This window comes from Nannospalax galili, unplaced genomic scaffold, assembly GCF_000622305.1.
Source record: "Nannospalax galili isolate Female #2095 unplaced genomic scaffold, S.galili_v1.0 scaffold487, whole genome shotgun sequence".
NCBI classification, from domain to species: Eukaryota; Metazoa; Chordata; class Mammalia; order Rodentia; family Spalacidae; genus Nannospalax; species Nannospalax galili.
The window spans coordinates 991,657-1,013,651 of record NW_008357047.1 but is presented as its reverse complement, the minus strand read 5'-3'; the positions used below and the strand labels follow the sequence as shown (position 1 = coordinate 1,013,651).

The 21,995-nt window shown below is 38.0% G+C and overlaps 1 protein-coding gene across 1 annotated transcript in view; it reads right to left on the bottom strand.

Moving 5' to 3' along the window:
* Positions 1 to 21,995, bottom strand: part of Malrd1 (MAM and LDL receptor class A domain containing 1) — a 721,844-nt gene that overhangs the window by 128,006 nt on the left and 571,843 nt on the right. Inside the window, exon 32 of the mRNA XM_029557135.1 lies at positions 16,937 to 17,135. Within this exon, the coding sequence (XP_029412995.1) occupies positions 16,937 to 17,135 (199 nt within the window). The remainder of the gene's footprint in view (positions 1 to 16,936; positions 17,136 to 21,995) is intronic.

The window sequence follows — 21,995 nt, the reverse complement described above, 5'->3', positions numbered from 1 at the left end:
AATGGCATTCTAGAAAGGCAAGACTGTGAGCCAGCAAGCAGGTCAGAGACTTCTGAGTGTTGGGAACGCTAAAGGTTGCAGACTGAGAGGGCAGGGAAAGTAGAACACAGGGCATTTTACAGCAGTGAGAGCATTCCGTATTATTTCTAACACGCTTTTTGACATTCATCAAAATCCTCTGAATTTGCAACACCAAGAGAGAACTCTAATATACAGTATGAAGCCTGAGTGGTAATGAGGTGTCAGCACGGTCATCACATTGACAGCAAAAGCACCATTCCAGCAGTGCCCACTCTCACACCTTACTATGTTCAGGAAGTTGTTTCGTCAGGTTAAAGTCATGCCATTATTTTATTTGCAGTGAAAGTTTAAACCTTCAGAGAAACACTGTCAGCTCAAATATAACTATAGTTAGCTTCCCTGAAAATGCACAAGTGAGTTGTTTCATGAGAGAGTGCAACATAGTCATACAATGAAAAAACTGGAATTCACATCAGGGAGACAGTGGATTCCGTGCTAACAGTGCTGTAAAATAGAGGTTGAAAAAATAATAAAGGGCTACTCGGAAATGTTAAGAACTGTATTTGTGTATGCATGTGTATATGTGTGTACATGTGTGTGTGCATGTGTGTATATGTGTGTACATCTGTGTGTTTGTATATGTGCATGCATGTGCATGTGTGTTTGTGTGTATGTATGTGTGTACATGTGTGTGCGCATGTGTGTATATGTGTACATCTGTGTGTTTGTGTGTATGTGTGCATGTATGTGCATATGTGTGTGTATGAGAGACAGAATATGTACACAGAATTTTGTTTCAAAAAACAAAAAATAATTTAATTTCAAATATTACCACACTCATGAAGTAGTTGCTAAAGATGCTTATGTAAATCATTTATAAATTGGATATTACCTTGGGAGTTATTACATCAAATAAATCTATATTAAAAGAGAGACACTTGATAAGTGTCTCTCTTTGACAATATCTTTGACAAGATGTTTCATGCATTATTAATCTTAAAGGCATTCTCTTTGTTTTTTAGTCAACATTTCTCAAATTATGATACTCTAAAGGTATCATATAGTCCCAATTCTAAGGCAAGAAAAATAATTACTCTTCTAAAAACATAGCTTAAACACTTTACTGTGATGTTTCTCAAAATGAGGATCACAAGTTTCAAGTGAGTTCCAATCCAGAAAAATAATAATCATCTTTAGGCTGCAACTGACTTATTCCTTACACAGTAGACCTGATTCAGGGCTGTATCCAATAAAGTTATCCCCCTGCCCCCAATTTGTCCCTTAGCAAATAAGCTTTTTTTCAGTGGAGAACAAAGGTATAAATTCATAAGTATTATCTGTAAATTGTACACAAGATATTCTCTTCTCTCTACTGTTCAGGTATGTCATGCAGGTGAATATCACCCATCATGTGATTCTTTAGGAGATAGGTTCAAAATGCTGCTGTAGACATTAGGGTACCAGTGTGTGACTTAGGTGTGAAGAAAGGAATGCTGATGCGAAAGAAAATCTCATAATCCAAGCAATATAGTACCATCAAGAAATGGCAATTGCATTCCCACAATAGCATCTTTACAAGGTCTTTATCTAATCAGAGCTTTGATTTTACATAGAATTTAGAAATTCCAACTTGGAGAGAATCAAATTTTTTCTTTCCTTGAATTCAGCGACATCTTGGTACCCAGACAGAGTTGCTGGCATGTGTTCACTAAATATATCTTACATTGATTAATAATAAATTAATGCCTTAAATATTAATTATGCTTTCCTTTATAACTAACATGGGGTTGGAAAACTGGGTAAATTACAAAATCCATTGGCTAATTGACTGTTTCCATTGACTTAATAAACCACAGTAATAAATAGCAGAGCAGTAAGACACAAATCAGAACTCTTTTTAACACAATAACTTCACACCCATATTTACATATAAAAGTATGCTTTATTAGCTAAAGTGATCATATCATATGGATGGTGGGGATTTGATCCACTGCTTTAGAACAATAAGAATTTTTTCCATAAAAGATTAGACAAACAATATCATATACATTTTTGACATACCATTTTTCTTACCTAAAAGGTCCTAGAAGGGAGGAAATAAAAAAATCTAAGAAATACAAACCCTCCTAGGGTAAGAGATTTACGAATTAACATTGTTATCTAATTTCAACTTTCCCAGCAATCCATAAACCCGTCTGATCACTGCATTCCACTTCATTTTTTGACTTGCAAAGAGTTTTAATCCTTGCCATCCTGACTGTCTCTTCGTCCCTTTTAGAATACTGTTTCATTATTCATATATATGCACACAGCAGTAGGAATGTATTTTTGATAGCAAGACAATTATTTCACAGAGAAACACAATGGAGCATTCTGATAGAGTTCATAGATGTTTGGGGCAACTTATGATGCTCAAGGATGGATTATTATTTATGATTAATATGTTCAGTGAAGGCAGCATTGATTGGTTTGAAAAGAAAATGGTATTCATATAAAACTTCATTTGAAAAACAAAAATTAATCTTCAGACATCACCATACTCAAGGACAAAGTTTCTAAAGATGCTTATTGTAAGATATAACAAATAAGTTACAAATTGGTAACTTGAATGTGGTAGAGAATATTATAATGTGGTAGAGAATATTATAATTTTGACCATAATTCATAAGTACTCTTCACTTGAATTTTGAATCTTGCACTTTGAATGTATGTTAATATTTTCACAAAAGTCCTTTAAAAATGTATGCAAATATTAAATTTAAGATTAATTATATTTTATAGGTAGCCAAAAGAAAAGTAGTTTCGTTATTCTTATTTTATTTTCATAAATCTAATAGCTAACTGGAGAGACAGAACGTGCCTCTGTTTTGATTATTGAGAACAGCAGATCCCAGGCACACACAAAGCTGTGCTGAGAGAGAGGGAGCCGCGCACACCAGGCGCAGCCTGTCTCCTCTCAGCCTGTACCTTAGAGAAAAGTCAAAAGCAAAGCAAAGTGAAACTCTGCAGATGTTGGGTCCATGCTGGAAGCTCGTGAGGACGTGAGAACACATGTGAAATAAGAAGTGATTTCAAAGTGAACAGCTCTAGCCAGTAGAGGATGAGGCCCATGTAATTAATGACTGGAGACACCTACCAGAAATGCAAACTTACATGAGCATGCTTGAATGCGCTGATGTGTGTGCGTGTGTGTGTGTGTGTGTGTGTGTGTGTGCATTTGCAATAGTGAGTGCACAAGTGCAGCTGTGTACACAGACACCCAACTGTGAAGCTATCCATTGGGGATCACTTCTAGTGGAGTGTGGCAAGGAGCGATGAGCATCTCCAGGAAGAGGAACAGAAGGCTCTGGTGGAGTGGCCGGCCTGTGAGCAGAAGCCTTTCTTGCCCCTGACTCATGCAGCGGCGGCTGACTAAAAGGAAAACCAAGGCCTGAAGAAACGGAACATCTTAAAAAGTCTCCCCCCGCTGCCAAACCACTTTTGCTTAACCTCAATATTTTCCACTGACAAAGAATCTCAAGAACCTAAAGACAACGATATTATGATAATGACTAAGAACGCGTACATGACAAACTAGAAACTTCAGAATTCAAAGCTAATCTGAAACACACGTGAAGGTAGAAAAGTCCCTAAAAATCTGCACTGTTCGTAGGGAATGCTGGCCATTTCTCTATTTCCAGAAAGTTTAGAAGCCAGAGAGACTCCAGCGAATTCAATTCTTTCTTGCGTTACCATTTTCAAATCATGTTGTAGCTCCTGGTCTACTGTGTGTGCATGCATACCTGTGTGTGTTTGTGTGTGTGTGCGTGTGTGTGTGTGTGTGTGTGTGTGTGTGTGTGAGAGAGAGAGAGAGAGAGAGAGAGAGAGAGAGAGAGAGAGAGAGAGAGAGAGAGAGAGAGAGAGAGAGAGAGAGAGAGAGAGAGAGAGAGAGAGAGAGAGAGAGAGAGAGAGAGAGAGAGAGAGAGAGAGAGAGAGAGAGAGAGAGAGAAGGTAGCTTTGATTATATGCAATATGTAAGGTTGGACCAAATTATATATTTAGCTTAGTCTAATGTTATTGATCATTGATACTCATTTTCACTGAAACTTATTTAACAGCCAAAGAATGTTCCAGTCCTAAGTATTTTGTCATTGCTCTTTTTCTATCTTTCCTCTTTTAATTGGTCCTTCACACTGCTTTTAGCACACATTTCCCAGAAGAGAAGTCTGCTCAAACATGACTCTTCGGGCCTTCTGGGGTTCAGTGCCCTGGATTTAGGGAGTGCAGCGATTCAGTTTTAATTATGCTCATGTTTCCCCCAGAAAAACTTCAGGATGTAGAAGAATTAATGAATCTGTTAGCTGATGACAAACATAACTCTTGACTTCTGTAGAGACAGGCAACGGGGCCTTATCATCAGTCCTATGGGTGAGGAGCATTCACTGACGAAATACGAGTAGTGTCAGCAACAGTTAGTTATTACAACTTTCTCTTGGTATATGAAGGTTGTGAGGGGAAAAGAATATCTCACCTTTCTACTATATACCAGAAACACACAATTAGAAGAAATGTAGGAGTTTGGGACAATCTTTGTGTGTAAGAACAGTATTCAACTTGAGAATACCTGTTCTACCTGTTTTAGGAAGTCACATGCATTCTAGGTGACATTCTAAGTTACTCCAAGTGTAATGCTGCAATGATCTCGAAGATCAAGATTTTACTAATAAAAACCAACAACTGTGATGTCATAGCAGGGCACTGGCCCACATGCAGCTATTTTTAACTTAGGAGGAACTTTTGAGGAATGTGACTGAGTATCTTAAAATGGATTTTGGAGCATTGTATATAATTTTGCTATTTTAAAATGTTTTATTTACCATTTTATATGTGTATAAGTATATTGCCTGCATGTATGTAAATGTATCTATGTCGTGCAATGCCCACAGAGACCTGAAGAGAGCATCGGATCCCCTGGAACTGGAGTTACAGATGGTTGTTACTCACCATGTGGGCACTGGGAACTGAACCTGGTCCTCTACAAGGGCAACTGGCTCTTAACCACTGAGTCATCTCTTCATCCCCTGTACTATTTAAAAAACTCACAGTTTTGTAATGCTAACTTTGCTTTCCTAATAGAAACAATGGAAAACGATTCACATTAAATTGCATTGGATTGCCTTGTTCCATTAAACCCCACGTGCTCCTTAGATTACTGTTCAGACCATGTTGCTCAGCAGAAATGTAGAGGCTAAAGCACACATAGGAGGAAGCCTCCGGGACACACACCTCATCAGCTCACACTAGTTACAGTACATGCTGAAAGAGTACACAGAGAGCCTGCTGAATTGTCTGTTCTGCCCAGCATAAAAGACTTCAATGTGGACGTGTTACTTTTTTGGAAACCTTTATATTCAAGTTTAATCAATTCTCTAATCTCACATATTTTTATTTTTGAGGAAATGTATGTTAGTGAAAAATTTAGACACACACACACACACATGCACACACACAGAGCAACTCTTGTTAAGCTTTCCTTTTCTTTTCCATTTCTAACTATTTCCACAAAAGGAAACTCATCTTTTCTGAATAAAATGGTCTTATATGCCAATAAGACTCATTCTGTTAAGAAAATGAAAAAAGGCTAAACACTGGGCATTTTGTTAAAGTCATTTGTTTTTCCATTTGAAAAAAAATATATATTTCCATAAATCAACTGTTTCTTTATTGAATTGGTGTCATGCTCTTATGTTATTTATTCATCAGCACACTTGCATTTCATAAGTTCTGAATGATTTCCATCCCCAACATCTGTATGCAGGGAACGAGGAAAATCAAAATAAAAGTACCTACTATTCACCCACGGGAACACACCAGGCCAGGTTCATGTTGGCTACAAAAGCCCGTTGACTCTCTTTGACACATTTGGCCTGGTAAGACTCAGGGTGCTGAGTGAGTCTGAGGGAACACAGGAGTCAGGAAAGGCTATGGTAATGTTTTGTAAAGTGACAGGGTATATAGGATTCACTGTTATTTCTATATGATAGATAAGTCACTAAGTTGCTAGTCTCTGCTTTGCTTTACATATACATATTTCATATACATATGTATATATATATATATATATATATATATAGTCTGAAATGTTTATGTAGCCAATACTACTACTCACATGAAAACATTTACCTTTAAGAGAAAGATAGATTTGGGATGATGATTTGTGTTTTATGTTCAGGCCCAATCTGAGGTCCTTGACAAATTCAGGTGACAGAGTACAATTGACACTGGTGGTGGCTTTTCTATGGCTGTCATTTGAATTTCTTTCCCTTATTTGACTAAATAAGATCAAGCCACCCCCTACTACAGCAGATGACTCCCCCAAAGCAGCTCAGTAGGGGACGGAGTGTGGCCTCCGTGGGTCTGCATGGCTTTAGCACTTGAGGCCATTTTCTGGTGGTTGTGTAGTATCTTCAAATCTAATATATCCCTTTGAAAAGTAAAGCAGAACTATGCCTTCCTCTAACAAAGAGTAAGAGCTTCATGACCCACAATAATAGATTTAAAACCTAACAATCCTCCATAATCCAGTAAGTGAATCAGGACTGACTGATAATCATTTTCTTTCAGCATTGTGTGCCTTCACCACCATCCAATTTAAAATGAGGACCTTTTATGAATCACTAGTTCAGGCAAAACTGTAAAATTGAACTGTACATTAAAATCATGCTTTAAGTATTTATATCTACAATTATTATCATATGCTCTCTCTACTGAGTTGTAATTTATCTTATGTGTCTCTCAATGTCTTGTTTTGGCTAAAGTAATAACAATGGGGACGTTTTAATAAAGTAAAGCTAACATAAGACGGAACAATCTACAAATGTCACAAACAACACAGTAACACACAGGAGAATGCAAACTGAAGGCTAAGGAGTTCTGAAATAGAGTGCAACTTCCTGTGGGAGAATTAGGGACACATTCTTGCAAAAGGCAACTTTGGTAATGCCCCTGAAATTGGAACAGGATTTTTCCGAGGAGAGATAAAGGCCAGGGAGTTCCCAGCTAAGAAGGCAATCAGGACTAAAGTTAGGGATATGAGCAGATACAAGGAGACCCCAGAGGTCTTCTTCGAAGGGATCGCTTTATAGACAGATAACAAATGATTTGTTTTAAGTGATAAGAAACTTAGTAGGTGACTGGGAATCTTTAAACGTTTTCCTCTAGAGTTCATAGGAATTTATATAATCTGATTGCATTTACTGTTGCTCTCTCTCCCCATATGACATTAGAGTATAAATTGTTATGTTTACTATTATCAATACATATTAAAATTTGTTGTAAATTTTACATCGATTTCAAGATTGATCAGAAAAGAAGTCAAGATGCCCATCGCCCAAAGTAGGGTGATGTGGAAATTGGTGTGCGAGTGTAACTGATGAGACTTTCACATGTGACTGTAGATTTAGGATGGCCTAAAGGTGTGCTTCCAACTGGCAATTTTAATTTTGAGGAAGTGATACAGAGACATCAATGATTACTCATCATGATGAGCAGGAACAGAAAGCTGGGCTTCGGAGACCAGTATGCACAGGGAGTGCCATTTCCCAATCTGCCTTCTGGCATGTCAACCCCACATTCTCTTTCCTCATTGTTTTGACAGATTTTCAAACATATTTTGAATTTTGGAATTTTCCGGTATCTTTCCAGCATTCTATTTTCTTTTCTGTTAGAGTAAATCCAAGTCAGATTCTCTTTTTTACACAAAATATTCTTTCATCTATTGTGGTGAAAAGATGAGAAGTCTGTCTTTGTGTAACTGACAATATAATCAGTATTAGAAAATTTACTTGGTAGTGTGCATGCGTGTGTGCATGCGTGCGTGCGTGCGTGTGTGTGTGTGTGATTACACAAATAGTGATGTCCATTCCAGAGTCTAGTGAGCAATAATAAGGCCTTGAACTAGAACCTCACAGTGAGAGGGAATCAAGAGGAATATTGAACTGGAAAATCTTTGGAACTTGTTCACTGGTACACTGCCAGTAAGGAAAAAAGGGACTAAAAAAAGTAACAAGATTCCAAGTGAGTATTTAAAAATATAAGAGAGGCACTGAAAAATTGATGGTATTTCCCTATAGCTATTCATAGCCAGAAATATTTGGGAATTAGTAAATGGAACAAAGGGTATGAATAGCCTTACTCTAGAACAAAGCTTCATTAGCCGTACTTGGATTCATACTGGTCAGCAAATGTTTGCATTGTTTGGCTGAATCACAGGCTGAGTTTTCATTCCAGAGTCTAGCTGGGAGAGGCAGCTCCATTGAACTGGAATCCATTTCTGTGTCCACAAGCTTTAGCCTGCTTGTCCTGGCCCCTCAGCTGCCTGTGGTATCCCTTTCAGCTCTGCTTTCAATGAGGTCATCTTTGCACCCTGAATTCCACCATGCCTAGAGGGCTTACCCCAAGGAAATGGGCAAATGCTTCAGACCAGGGCTTTGTTTTGTAACAGTCGGGTTACCAGCTGGACCAGCTGGTAACAGGTCACTCAACTCAAGAAGTTCCTTTCTACATTTGATGCTGACTCTGGGACAAATAAAATCTTTTTATAAGTATATATATAATTACACAAATATATATTATATGTGTAACTTATTTTATGAATTTTGAATACAATTTTATATTCATTGCACAGTTATTCTGTTTCCCTACATTTCTGGGGAGCTGGGAACATTATTGTATTCATATCTTTCACCCCAACTCAAATGTAGGGCAGGAAATGGTAGAATCTGAGCAGTATTGATTGAATGAATGACTGAAATTTACAAGTACTGAAGGCAGTGAGAATCTTTCTTCCTCTAACTGCAACAGCACTTCTGGCCTTAACTGTCTGCCCTAGACCTCAGATGCTCTTTAAATCCCCCCTCAATCTCCCCCTTTCTCTACCATTGCTGCGTGCCCTTCTATGCTCCTATCCTTTCCTACAAACCTACTCCCACATAGACAGAAAATGACAGTGTTGCAAGTGACTTAACAGACCATTTATTTAATTCACCTAATGCTAAATCATAGTCTATGAAGGTTAAATAATTTGCCCATAATTATACAAGTATTCAGAGGGATAGACATGATTTAGATTCAGGTCTCCAAATTTCAGTCAAGTTGCCCTTTTCTATCACTCAGTACAGCCATATGAGAACTGGATAATTCACAAATCTATCCCTCTCTCTTTTTTCCCATATAAGGTACTGAGAACAGGCTGCATCCTCATGATGTGAAGGTTGGCACTTTGCAAATTCAGTTTCCGCTGGCTGCTCTTTATTTTCTGTTCATTCAACATACTTCTTTACATAAAATATTTACTGAGTACTTAACTTTTATAACAGGGACTCTTTTAGGCAGGGAGAAGGAAAAAATGAATGAAACTGACAAATATCTCTGATTTTAAGTCATTTGCATTTCTGAGATTAGACCTGAGCTGGAATCATCCCTTGGACTGCTCAAGTCCAGGGATAAGGACCAGGAATGTGTTCTCCACGCAGGTACAGGAAGACAGTATTATTTTTCTGCAGTGATAATAGAAAGGACCAGTTTTCCTAGCTTCCTGTTGCCCTTGATTCCTCCTGAATTCCATCCTCTATTTTGTTGGCTCCTTGCTAGTTACTTACAATTTATACTTTAGCAAGTCAAAATAAAAGTGATGCCCTGGGAAAGTTTTTCTTTTCTTCAAAATCTACCTTCTATGTATGAAGATCCATTTTTTTGTTTTGTTGTGTGTGTGTGTGTGTGTGTGTTTGTGTGTGTGTGTGTGTGTGAAGATAGCCTCCAGTGTTAGTGCTTTCCTTCCACCGTGTTTGAGGCACGGTCTCTCTTGTTCACCGCTGCATACATGAGGCTGACTGACCCTAGAGCGTTCAGTAATTCTCAAAAAAAAATTCTATGTTAATAACCCCAAACCAGAGTCTTCAGAGCTTTAGGAAACAATCAACCTAGCTTGAGAGTTATTGTTCTCATCTAAGGGGTAGGGCATTAATTAGGCTTGGAGTCTTTTAATAGGAATATCAGTCAGTGGAAAACAAGAATTGTCAGGTCACACAGGAATTATTCTTAGACTTGAAAAATTATTTCTCATTTGCCTATTCAAATGGTAAATACAACTTATTTGGGAAAGACACATTCCTAAGTCCTGAAAATAACATTTTCATGGGTAAGAAAAACCAAGTCAAATGGGTAGGAAACAGGTACAATAAAGATTTGAACGCAGTGCTTGATTATGAGGCAAGCCTCCAAAACATAGCTGTATTGGTGTCTTAATACAAACTGGATGGCTTAAAATGTCAGATATTGCATGGAATGGTTGCACATACCTGTAATCAGAACACTTGGGAAACTGAGGCAGGAAGATCATGAGCTCCAGCCCCATAAAGGCACTAGTATGACCCTATGAAGGAAGGAAGGAAGGAAATAAATAATAAAAAGAAATGTAAAGAAAAAAAGAAAAGAGAAAACGCATAATTTCCAAAAGACATGGAGGACAGAAATTTGAGTTTGAGGACTTATCAGAACTAGACTGTGTTTGAAGTCTCTTGTTTTATGGAGTATCTATGATAAACCTTGGATTGTAGATGGATTACTTCAGTCTCTGTTTCTTTCTGTGCCTGGGATTCTGTATCTGTTTCCATGTTACTTCTCTTCTTATAAGGACATGTGTCATGCTAGATAAAGGGTCTCCCTTACTCCAGTTTGATATCATACAAAGTCTCATCTTAATTATGTCTGTAAAAGCCTCATTTGTAAATAATGTCACATTCTGAGGTTCTGAGAAGGACACGGATTTGAGGCTTTACAATTTCATTCTGAGATTGCTGTGATTAAATACTCTGACCAAAAGTAACTTGGGGAGGAATAGGTTATTTGACTTACACTTCCGGAAAGGTCACAAAACATCATCACTGAGGAAAGTTAGGGCAGGAACTCAGTACTGTAACCTGGATGTTGGAACCATGCAAAAACACATTTGCTGGCTCACTCACTGGTGTATATTCAACTAGGTTTCTTATACAACTCAGGACCATGTGTCTAGGGATGCGACTGCTAATAGTGAGTTGGGCCCTGTACATCAATTAATAATCCAGACAATCTCTCACAGACATGCCCACAGTCCCACATGATCTAGACAATTCTTCAATGGCGACTTCTCCTCTGAGCTGACATTAGGCTGTCTCAAGTTGACAAGGCAAACCAAGACATGAAGGAAGTATTCAACCTAGCAGAGGTGTGAACACCTACGTGTCTCACACAAAGCTGCTCAAGGAAACCTAGTTAAAGAAAGAGGGGGAAATAATAATGCAAAAAATAAAACTTTGAGGGGAAGGAGCTGAAGCTTTATTATAAACTTAAAATGGAAACAATACTATAGGTAATTTGAGTGATAAACACTATTTTTCTTTATTCTTTTTTAGTATTTTATTTATTTTATTTAATGTGTATGAGTGTACTGCCTGCACGTATGCAAGTGCACATGTGTGTGCAGTGCCCATGGAGGTCAGAAGAGGGCATCGGATCCCCTGGAACTGGAGCTATGGACCGTTGTTAGCTGCCATGTGGGTGCTGGGCACCAAACCCAGGTCTTCTGCAAGAGCAGCCACTGCTCTTAACTGCTGGGCCTTCTCTCCAGCCCTCTGTATTTCTCACTACTATGAGAGACAGTGTGTGTATCTGTATGTATATATGTGTGTGTGTGTGTGTGTGTGTGTGTGTGTGCTTAAAGAAACAAAGAAGAACCTAACATATGGTTGAAATGAAGGTGACATATATTTAATATCAGTATGTAAATATTGATGTGAGAAACAGTTTCTTTGTTAAACATACAAATCTAGATGCTTCGTTACAAGATTTGCAGAAAATGTTCTAAGTTAATTTAGTTGTCTTTGCTCATTTTTGTCTAGAATGAATTAAGGAAAGACAGACCAAGCTAGTGGTTTCAGTGGCACACTATTTTTCCCTTTGGGGTTGGGAGCTGAGAGATAAACAAATTTAAATGAATACTGAAAACGTCTACAGAAATAACCTCTTGCTTCATGCGGCAAGAATTCCTTGTAGAGGGTCCTGTACTATCAGGATAGTTGCATTTTTAAAAATATGTATAAGTGTTATACCTGCATGTGTGTAAATGCACCTGTGTTGTGCAGTGTCCCCAGAAGAAAGAAGAAGGTTTCAGATCTCCTGGAACTGGATGGGTGCAGGGCCACTATGTGGGTGCTGGCATTCGAACCCAGTTCTTCTGCAAGAACCACCAGTGCTCTCTTAACTGCTGAGCCATCTCTCCAGGCCCAGGATATTTACATTTTTACAACTATGTTTCAGTGGAAAACTATGTCTCATTCTGAATTTTTTGGAGAGAAATTTATTAAAATTCTATCATTTTTAAATGTAATATAAAAGTTCTTCCTTTACTCAGAAGTACTAGTAAATGTTAGGCTTTCATTTCTCATTTTCCTATCTCTTTCCCCTCCCTTCTTCCCCTCTCTTTCTCTGTCCTTCCTCTGTCCCTCTTTATTTCTTTCTAGACAGGTTCACTGTAGCTAAAGTTACTGTAAAATTCAAAATCCTCCTATTTCAGTCTCTGCAGGGCTAAATGTTGCAGACTTGCACCACCATGCCTAGCAGACATGAATTCTTAATACTAGCACTTGGGGAGTTGTTTTTAGCAAATGTTTCTGAGGTATATTGCTTTTTCCATGAAAGACTTAAAATTTTGAGTTTGTTGACTGATTCCTGGAAAATTCAAGACAACTGGAAGAAAGATATTAATGTAAACCTAATCATAGATGACCTATTACATAGTGTATAGATTTCTGCCACATAGTGATAGGACAATCGGATGCCTGAACTACTAAAATAATAAATCGTCTCTAAGGTTTAATAAGCTACTTTCACATTTCTCAAAGTTTCAAAGAGATGGGCTGTTATTAGTTGGAATAATTATGGGAAAAACAGGATTCAAAGGAATAAAAGTAAACTGATCTTCCTATATTAATTCTGATAAATAATCTTATTTAGGGAAAGAATCAAAAATGATTTAAAGCTTGGAGCATATCTCAGAAATAAGAGAATTGGCCTAGCATGTGCAAAGCCCTGGGTATAACCTTAGCAAGAGACACACATACACACATACACACACACACACACACACACACATACACTCTAAAAGTAAATAGAGCAATGATCTTTTCAAAACCTCCTAATTATACTGACAATGATCTTACAACTTCATTTCATATAGTAGTAGTTACGTTTTGCAATTATAAACAATATTTTTGCAAATAAAGATTTAGAAATACAGAAAAATACCAAGAACAAAATGATTCTCTTTCTCAGATATATATATATATCTATAATATTTTGTATGTTCTTTCAGACATCATAGATTTATATCTATAGCTTATTAAAATTGGGTTCATATTTTCCTTATCATGTTTTATATTTATTAGTAACATAGTTCTTGAATATGTTGGTTATACCCTTCAAAGTCACCGACATATGAATACTGTCTGTTCTAATACAGGTTTTTACGTGTTCACCTATTAACACTTCTCAAACTTTTCTGTCATGCACCTACAAATCTTGGGGAAGGGTGTCTGCACTAGCAGTATAGCAGTAAAAGATCAATATTTCTTTAAAGCTTTTGAGAACTATGACTTTGCCATTACACTCAAAATTACAATTTTGTTTATTTCAATTGTTATATGTTTTATTTATGTTTTCTCTCCAAATCTTCAAACGAACCCTTCGCGGCTGTACCAGGTCTATTGGGTGGGACTGCACACATGGTAGCACGTCAGTGTGGGGTTTGCACACACGCCCTTCAGAAGCACTAGCTGAATTCACGGATTTCTAAAAACATATGACCAAATCAGTGATAACTACATGTGAACAGAGACCCCAGAATATGTGGGAATGTGCCTGGGTGGCACATGCATTATGTAATGTGACAGAGACGACCCTCGAGGTTTCGTAGGAAAGGTCTTGGGTGTTTCTAATCTAATGGTGATAAAGTCTATTATATATTTGGAAAGAATCATCACTGCATCAGTGTCAGTGATGCTATTTAATGCTCAATAGTATTAATTTCAATAAATAATTTTTAGAAGATTTATAAACGATAATTGTTATTATTTGAATAATAGCAACTTGTGTGTCAAATTTCCTAGTTTCTTCATTAAGTTCAATATTTGAATTACAAAAGATTTTTTTTACTCCTGAAGTCCTCAAAATTAGTGTAATACACACACACACAGAAACACAAACGCAGAGAAAACCACACAGCGACATACACAGATAGACACACAGACACAATCACACACACAGACACATAAACAAACAGATACAGACTCACACAGACAGGCACACAGGCAGAAAGACACAAGGACACATGCAGACACATACATAGAGACGGACACACACACATACAGACATCTTCCACTCATTCTTAGCTCTTGTATTCTACCTATGTAGTGAGATTGTCAGATAACACTTTGATGGAACAGCTGCTGGAGATTTTCAGAAAGAAAATGACTAAGTTACACATTTACTCCTGAGTGATGTTTTCTTCAAAAAAGTTGATATGAAAAATTATTTTACAATTGGAGCTGAAAACAAAATTAAAGGAGTCTGTTAAGAGGAGCTGCATTTCTTATGGCAATAACATCTGTAAAGGCAAGGAAAACAAAGGAGACACAGACAGACAAGGCCAGGGAACGGGGACCACGTGCCCAAAAAGGGTTCTCAATCTACATAAACCAGCAACATTCAAATAAAAATCACACAGTTGTATGTCCTCAACTTTGAAGATGGATACGGCCATTGTGGCAGAATGTGGGACTGAATGACAGTGTCTGTTCTACAGCAGCTGATCAATGTACTTATCAATAGAACAATAACGAAATATGATAATAAGATGCGACCATGAAAGTGGAATGTTGAACAGCACTGAAGGTGTTAGGGTCTGTGACTCGGTGGGTCTCTTCTGGAGAACAAATGCATGAGTATGGAGATGCAAAAAATCAAGCAGAGTTTTATTAAACCAGCTAGCTGGGGCCGACCGTCCTTTCAAGACACGCAGGTCTGGTTAGAGCGATCGACCTGAGGCAATTTCAGGTAAAGATTATATAGGCTCCCACAACCATTACACAAAAGCCCGCGTTTATACAACCAATAGTTTCAAAGCAAGCATTTCACAAACCAATAACTTCAAGAAAAATGTTACAGCTCCCTTCAGGTGTCCCAATCGGGGAGGGATGGGTGGTATGTGCGTGGCACAGCCCTTCCTTGTTATCTTGTGTAAGCAGACATGCCTACAGACATGACACAGACCAGACAGGTCAGGTTACAGGGGCTGCAGCACTTGCCCCTATCTCCAGATGCCTGTGTCTCCAGTTGAGCTAATTGGTTACAAGCAGTAAACTCAGACAAGCAGTAAATTCAAACAAGCAGTAAAATTTCTCTTTCCCTGACAAAGGAAGTGATGAGGACCAAAAGGGTGACTGCTTTCCAAGGATAGTGTCACTTGGATGGTAAGACTGCCCAGGAATTGGTATCTAGAGGGAAACCAAGAGGTAGTTACAAGCACACACTTTTTTTCTTCTTATATTTTCATGTATGTGTGTGGGACTGTGATGTGTGTGCATGTGTGCATGTGCGTGTGTGTGTGTGTGTGTTTTGTATGTATGGGTGCACGCAACTGCACATACATTTAGAGACCCAAAACTAATGTGGGGAATCCTTAAAGGACAGGGACACTCAATCAAACCCAAAGTTCACCCCTTTGGCTAGTCTTGCTAGCCAGTTTGCTGATGGAACTGCACACAAGCCACCATTTATATGAGTTCTAGGGATCTGAACTTCTGTTCTCATGTTCAGCTCAAGAACACACTTTTAAAAGAAACATTAAGTAGCTTAGAAAGACATGACTTGCGGGGGCCTGAGGCCAGGAGCGAGGCAGGATGGCGCCTGGAGGAAACGGCCCGGAACATGGCCAGACTTGTTTTGAAGAATCGCTAATTGGCTCTTGTCATTTCCGTGCATCTTGGCAGCGAGATCACCTCGTGAACGCTATGCTGTGCTATGGAGAGGAGACTGCATGCTCAAGTTGACCTTTAACATGATTGGATACTTGGTTGGGGAGGGGGTTTTCCTTTGTGGTTTTTGCCTTCATAAGCCCTGTAACACCTGCAATAAACGAGTTCCTGCTTGACTGGCTCCCTGTCGCATCTGATTGTCTCCCGGGGAGGCTGCGGGTAATGGGCAGACAGCTCACCTCCCTTTCCCTGGCTCCTGTGTCGGGGCAGGACCCCGACAATGACTGAACTGTCTAATAATGAAAAATTGAAGACTTATAGAGAAGAAAAAGCCCCACTTAAGTGGAGACATCCGAAATAGCAGAAACTCGGGTACCAGTTAATGGGATGATACCGTACAGAGGTTCAGGACAGAGCTTGTGTTTTCCTGCTGAAATCCAGAGAGTACTCTAGATTGTGCAGTGCAAATGGGAAGAAGGGGACAACCCATGACATGGAAAGAAAGGCTAATGTGAGTGGAGAAGACAGTCTGGAGGAGAACAGGACCAGGGGAACTTTGTGTTTGGCAGTTAAGGTGAGCTCTGGAATAGGAAGCTAGACAATAAAGCTGTCTTAGCAGAAATCCATTTCCTCAGACATTCGAAAATGATTTTGGTGCAATATTAATTTGCTGCCAAGAAGTCATGAAAATTACATAGCAAAGTTCATGGGCAGGGAGATGTTACTTCTTAATATATACACATATCTTCATCACATAGGAATAAGGCTTGACTTGAAACTAAATGTAATTCTTTCCAATGTCCCAATCACTCTATATTTTAAAATGAAGATAATGTTTATTCCCATTTTCTGGAAAAATTACTCACCTGCAGATGCACACTCAGGGGTGAAAGTGATGTCATCAAGGGCAATGGAGCCATCCTTTCCACCCAAGTCAGCTTCGAATGCCACCTTGAATGGGCTGTGACTAGAGAGAGTCACATGTCCGTAGGTCCATCCAGTGTTTTTAGTTTGGATCGTGGACCACAGCAGGATATTTAGTCCTGACTCCTCAATGATATATACCTAAAAACAATAGTCAGAAAAAAGAAAAACTTTTTATGATTGGATGTTACTGTTATTTTGGCATCCAAGTGGTTGTTTAGTGAAGAATGAAGTTTTTAGCCATGTGACAGCTCAAACATTGACTCTAGTAAATTTTTTCTTTAGAAATAGAGATTTCTTTTTGGAGATGGAGTCTTCCTGTAGCCCCAGATGGCCTTGAATTTGTTATGTAGATCAGACTGGCCTTGATCTCACAGATATCTACCTGTCTCTGCTGGGATTAAAGGTGTATTCCTCCATGTCCAGTCCTAAAAACTGTAGATTTTAAGGCAAGCAGAGAGATGTTATATTTTATTTGGTTTTTGTCATACACATTTCATTTGCTGAAAAACGTGATCCAAAATATAACCCTTGTATATTGATTTAGTTTCTGACAACTTGGCACACATTTAAGATGTACCTTGGAATAGGAAATCATAATTGAAAATTTTCCTCCATCAGATTAGCCTGTGGGTATGTGTAGGAGGAGCCCAATGTGGGAGGAGCCATCCCTGGGTTGTTGTATAATAGATTTCCTGAGCAAGCTGGCGGAAGCAAGCCAGGAAGCAACATTCCTTTACAATCTCTGCTTCAGTTCCTACCTCCCAATTCCTGCTTTGGGTTTCAGTCTTGGACTGTAATCCACGGAGATTTTCTGTAGAAGAGGAACCTCAAAATAAATGTGTATGGATTTTATAAGTCATTTTAGAAACCAGAGTAATATATACATAATTTTTACATTTTGATAGACAGAAAATCTCCATGGATTAATCACATTGATATTCAGCACTAAGGAGAGAAGTCTGACAAACGTAATGAGCAAGATATGAAATACAGCTGTATTTATATTTGTGTCACTAGACAGTGAATCAAAGCCTCACACATACTGGGAAATTCTTCAACCACTCCCCACTGGACTAGACCCTTAGCCCAGGGGACTTTTTAAGATTCTCTTTTTATATTCAACATTCAAAGTTATTTTCTTATTTTCTCCACATTTTATCATATTGTGTGTGTGTGTGTGTGTGTATATGTGTGTGTGTGTGTGTGTGTGTCCTATGATGCACACTAATCATCATTTAAATGAACATTTCTTTCACATGGACAAAAGAAGACCCAGAAAGAAATACATGGATAGCAATTCTCTTCTATTGCAACAGTTGTTGTTTGTTTCCTAATGACTTTCTTTACTAGTGAAAAAAGGGGTTCTGTTTCACTTTTTGCTTTGTGTCAAATGCATTTACAGATTATTTACCTTATAAAGTTTTATAAACTTTTTAGAAAGTCAGGAGGTAATAATATCAGTCATCCTGTTAGATATGATGAAATTAAGTTGGCCTTCCAGAAACATTACTAAGAATCACCCAATACTTCAGAGCCACATATTAAATATGCTGTCAATGCCTGTCACTATAAAAAGTCTAAGGTCAAATCAGGAATCAAATTGTTCAATTGGTGTTAGAAAAACAAAATTAAACCAAGGTGTTGGCAGGCTAAAGAATGATTTAAAAACCTTTACCAATCTTTGGAATTGCGAATTGTGAGACAAGCACTATATTCAAATTAAATATTTTTGTAAAAGAAGATAGTGTCCAAGCAGAAACCACCTTTATACTGTTACTGTGTAATGCAATAAGCTAAAATTCAGTGTGAATGGAATCTGCCTCACATGTTACACTCACCCCAGAGAGACTTTGGTTCCATGATTTGATGTGTTCTTAGTTCTTTAAAATAAATACTACACCTATTTTGCATGTGTTTGTGTGTGTGTGTACATACATGTGTGCATGTGCATGTGAGCATGTATGTGCATGCATATGCAAGTGTGTGTATCCGTGCTTCTGGATGTCAAAGGACAGTTTGCAGGAGTTGGTTCTTGTCTTCCACCATGTGTGTCCATGGACTTGAACTCAGGTCATTACTTGGTGCCAGGCGCCTTAGCCATCTGAGCCACCACCTTCGTCCTTGGTTCTTAAGTTCATGAACTACCCAGTCCCACAACACACAGCATTTTTTTGAAGAATAAAAGCAGGTGAACTTTCTAATTCAATTTGGTAAAAGGATCAATATAGACTATCCACTTAAGTACCTATGCTTTTTGCGTAAATCCTGTTTACTTCCCAATGATTTGAAAAGGAATGGCCTTATATTTATTTTTTAATGTCTTTTTGGAGAAAAAAAAACAGTACAGAAGATGAAATTATGTGAACATACAATTTCAGTTCTTTCTGTGTTTCTTACAGACTTTAGTTCGTATTTTTTATTAATGTATCTATTTTTACTTTTTTCCCTCCTGGAATTCAGTCCTTTTAATCTTGAAATAAAGCTGCATGCTTTTGCCACGTCCATTTCCTTCCTCTCCTCACAACTCCATCGTGTCTCCACCCATCACATGCATTAAATTCTTCAGTAAGCTTTAACATATCTAAACCCATCATTTGACCATAATGCTACTCCAAATTAGCCTGGCCAACTTTACTCACTGCTTATTCTAAATAAAATTTTTGACCAAGTTTAAGTTGCAACAACAATAATTAGCATTTCCAATTACCAATCTCTGAAGTTGAACAATAACATACTTACAAGTGTTTCTGTAGTTACATTGGTCAATGAAAAAACGAGTATGATGATTTAAAAACTTCATGTAATGCTATTTGTTTATTATGGATGATTAGAAATGCACGAAAGGCCCAAATCATAAAGAATATTTCTATTTTCCAATGGCGGCAGCACTCAAACTCCATTTAACTTTTTCCTAGAACGTTAACTGAACAGCATGGGGGTCCCAACAGAGAATATTCATGCCTGTGTGTTATGTTTTCTGATTGTTTTAGAGTATATACACAATACCTTCCCCGAAACCTTCTCTTGTCCCTATTCCTGTATTCATTGTATTCTGAGGGGTTACTGCTGCTATAACTGTCTGAAAAAGATTATTCTTAATTACTTAAAAAATCTATTATGCTGAAAAAACAAAATAATTAGAATTCTTCAAAAGTAATTAATTCCAAATTAATTTGTTTCTAATTTTACATATCATTTAGCAAATATTACTGAAAAGTCAGTCGTGCCATAGCAAAGGTTTATTATTTCAAATAGTTTGTAAAGATTAGTTGCCGAATGAATTTAGTTTGCAACTTTAAACTTGTCGAACAGATCGTTTTATCACAATTATGATGAAACACTGGAATAAAAGAATATGCAAATAAAGACAGAAATTACCTTTTCGGCATAAACATATGTTACAGTTGTAAAAGCAGAACTAGAGACCAGATGATCAACTAAGTGTACACAGCACGAAAGCAAAGTCTGATCTGACAAAAGGGGCTTACAAAGCACCATTCCACTCCCCACAAGAATGGAAATCAGGGTGGCGGTTCCTCAAAAAGCTAGAAATAGATCTGCCCCAAGATCCTGCCATGTACCAGTCTGGGGCATACAACCAAAGGGCGGTGTCCTACTACAGAGCTACCTGCTCATCTGTGTCCACTGCTGCCCTTTCACAACAGCCAGGAAATGGAAACAACCTAGATGCCCATCAGCTGGTGAATGGATAATGAAAATATGATACGTTTATACAATGGAATTTTATTTAGGTGTTAATAAAATTAAATTATAAAATTCATAGGCAAAAGGATGGAGCTAGAAACAATTATCCTGCATGAGGTAATCGAGACTCAAAAAGACAAACATCCCATGCTTTCTTTCTCATGGACACTAGCTGTGAATGTTCAGATATGTGTGTTTTAATTGAAAAATCTATAGAAGTCAGGAAACTAGGAAGGGGCCATAGGGTGGACTTCCTGGGAGGGGAGGCAGAATGAAGGGATAAAAAAGGAAAGGTAGAATAATGGAACAGAAAGGGTCAAATGGTGTGTGGGATGGGAGGGCAGGGTAGAGGAGGAAATGTGGGAAGGGATAACTAATAGTTAGGGCCTGTGGAAAAAGCCACATGAAAACTTACTGTAAAAGCTTCCTAAAAATATGTAAATGATTCTATAAAAAAGTCTAACTCTAGTTACCCTACAATGGGAATACAATGCCCCATCATACACAAAAGTCTAGTTAATAAAAAACCCAGAGTAAAGAATGAGCTCCCTTTTTTGAAGCTATTGACAATGGAGTTTCCACAGACCATCAAACAGTACTGGCTACTGCCACTGCTCTTGGTCACCTCCAGAACTTGACAGTAATATCCTATTCCTGAAGACACTACCCACATAGGCCATTAGAACAGGGGAAATCGAGCTTGTACTGAAGTCGAAGCTTCATCTCCACTGGCTAGCCTTCATTGGGTGGAAGGTGCTATGTTTGCTACTGGAAGAGAAACGTCATCATCAATCTCATCCAACCAGGAACCCTGAGAACTAAAAGAAGGACCATGCTGGCAAAGTATGCCCAAGGGTGCAATAGTGGCACAAATGTTGGGAAATAACCAACCACTTTCTAACTAGATCTAAGGCCTGCTTCACAAGATAGAATCCATACCTGGCACTGCTGTAGGGGCCAAGACCCTGTGGTCAGACAGGGCCCAGGCCATAATGGAAAACTTAATACTATTACTCTGCTAAATGAACATAGTATTAAACTAATGACTTAATGTTATACATATAATGTATCTCACAACTCATCAGAGAAGCTTCTTTTTTTTTTGTTTTTTTTTTGTTTTTTAATCATTATTTTTTTATTTTTTTTTTCATACAGAAGAATTCATTCCAAAGCAATTGACATTGAGACGTTTTCACATGCATTTCTAATCTCTATATAAATGACTATTGCTGGTCGTAGTCGCCCACCTTCTGAGCTCCTCGGCATCTGAGCATGAATACAAACTCGTCAGAT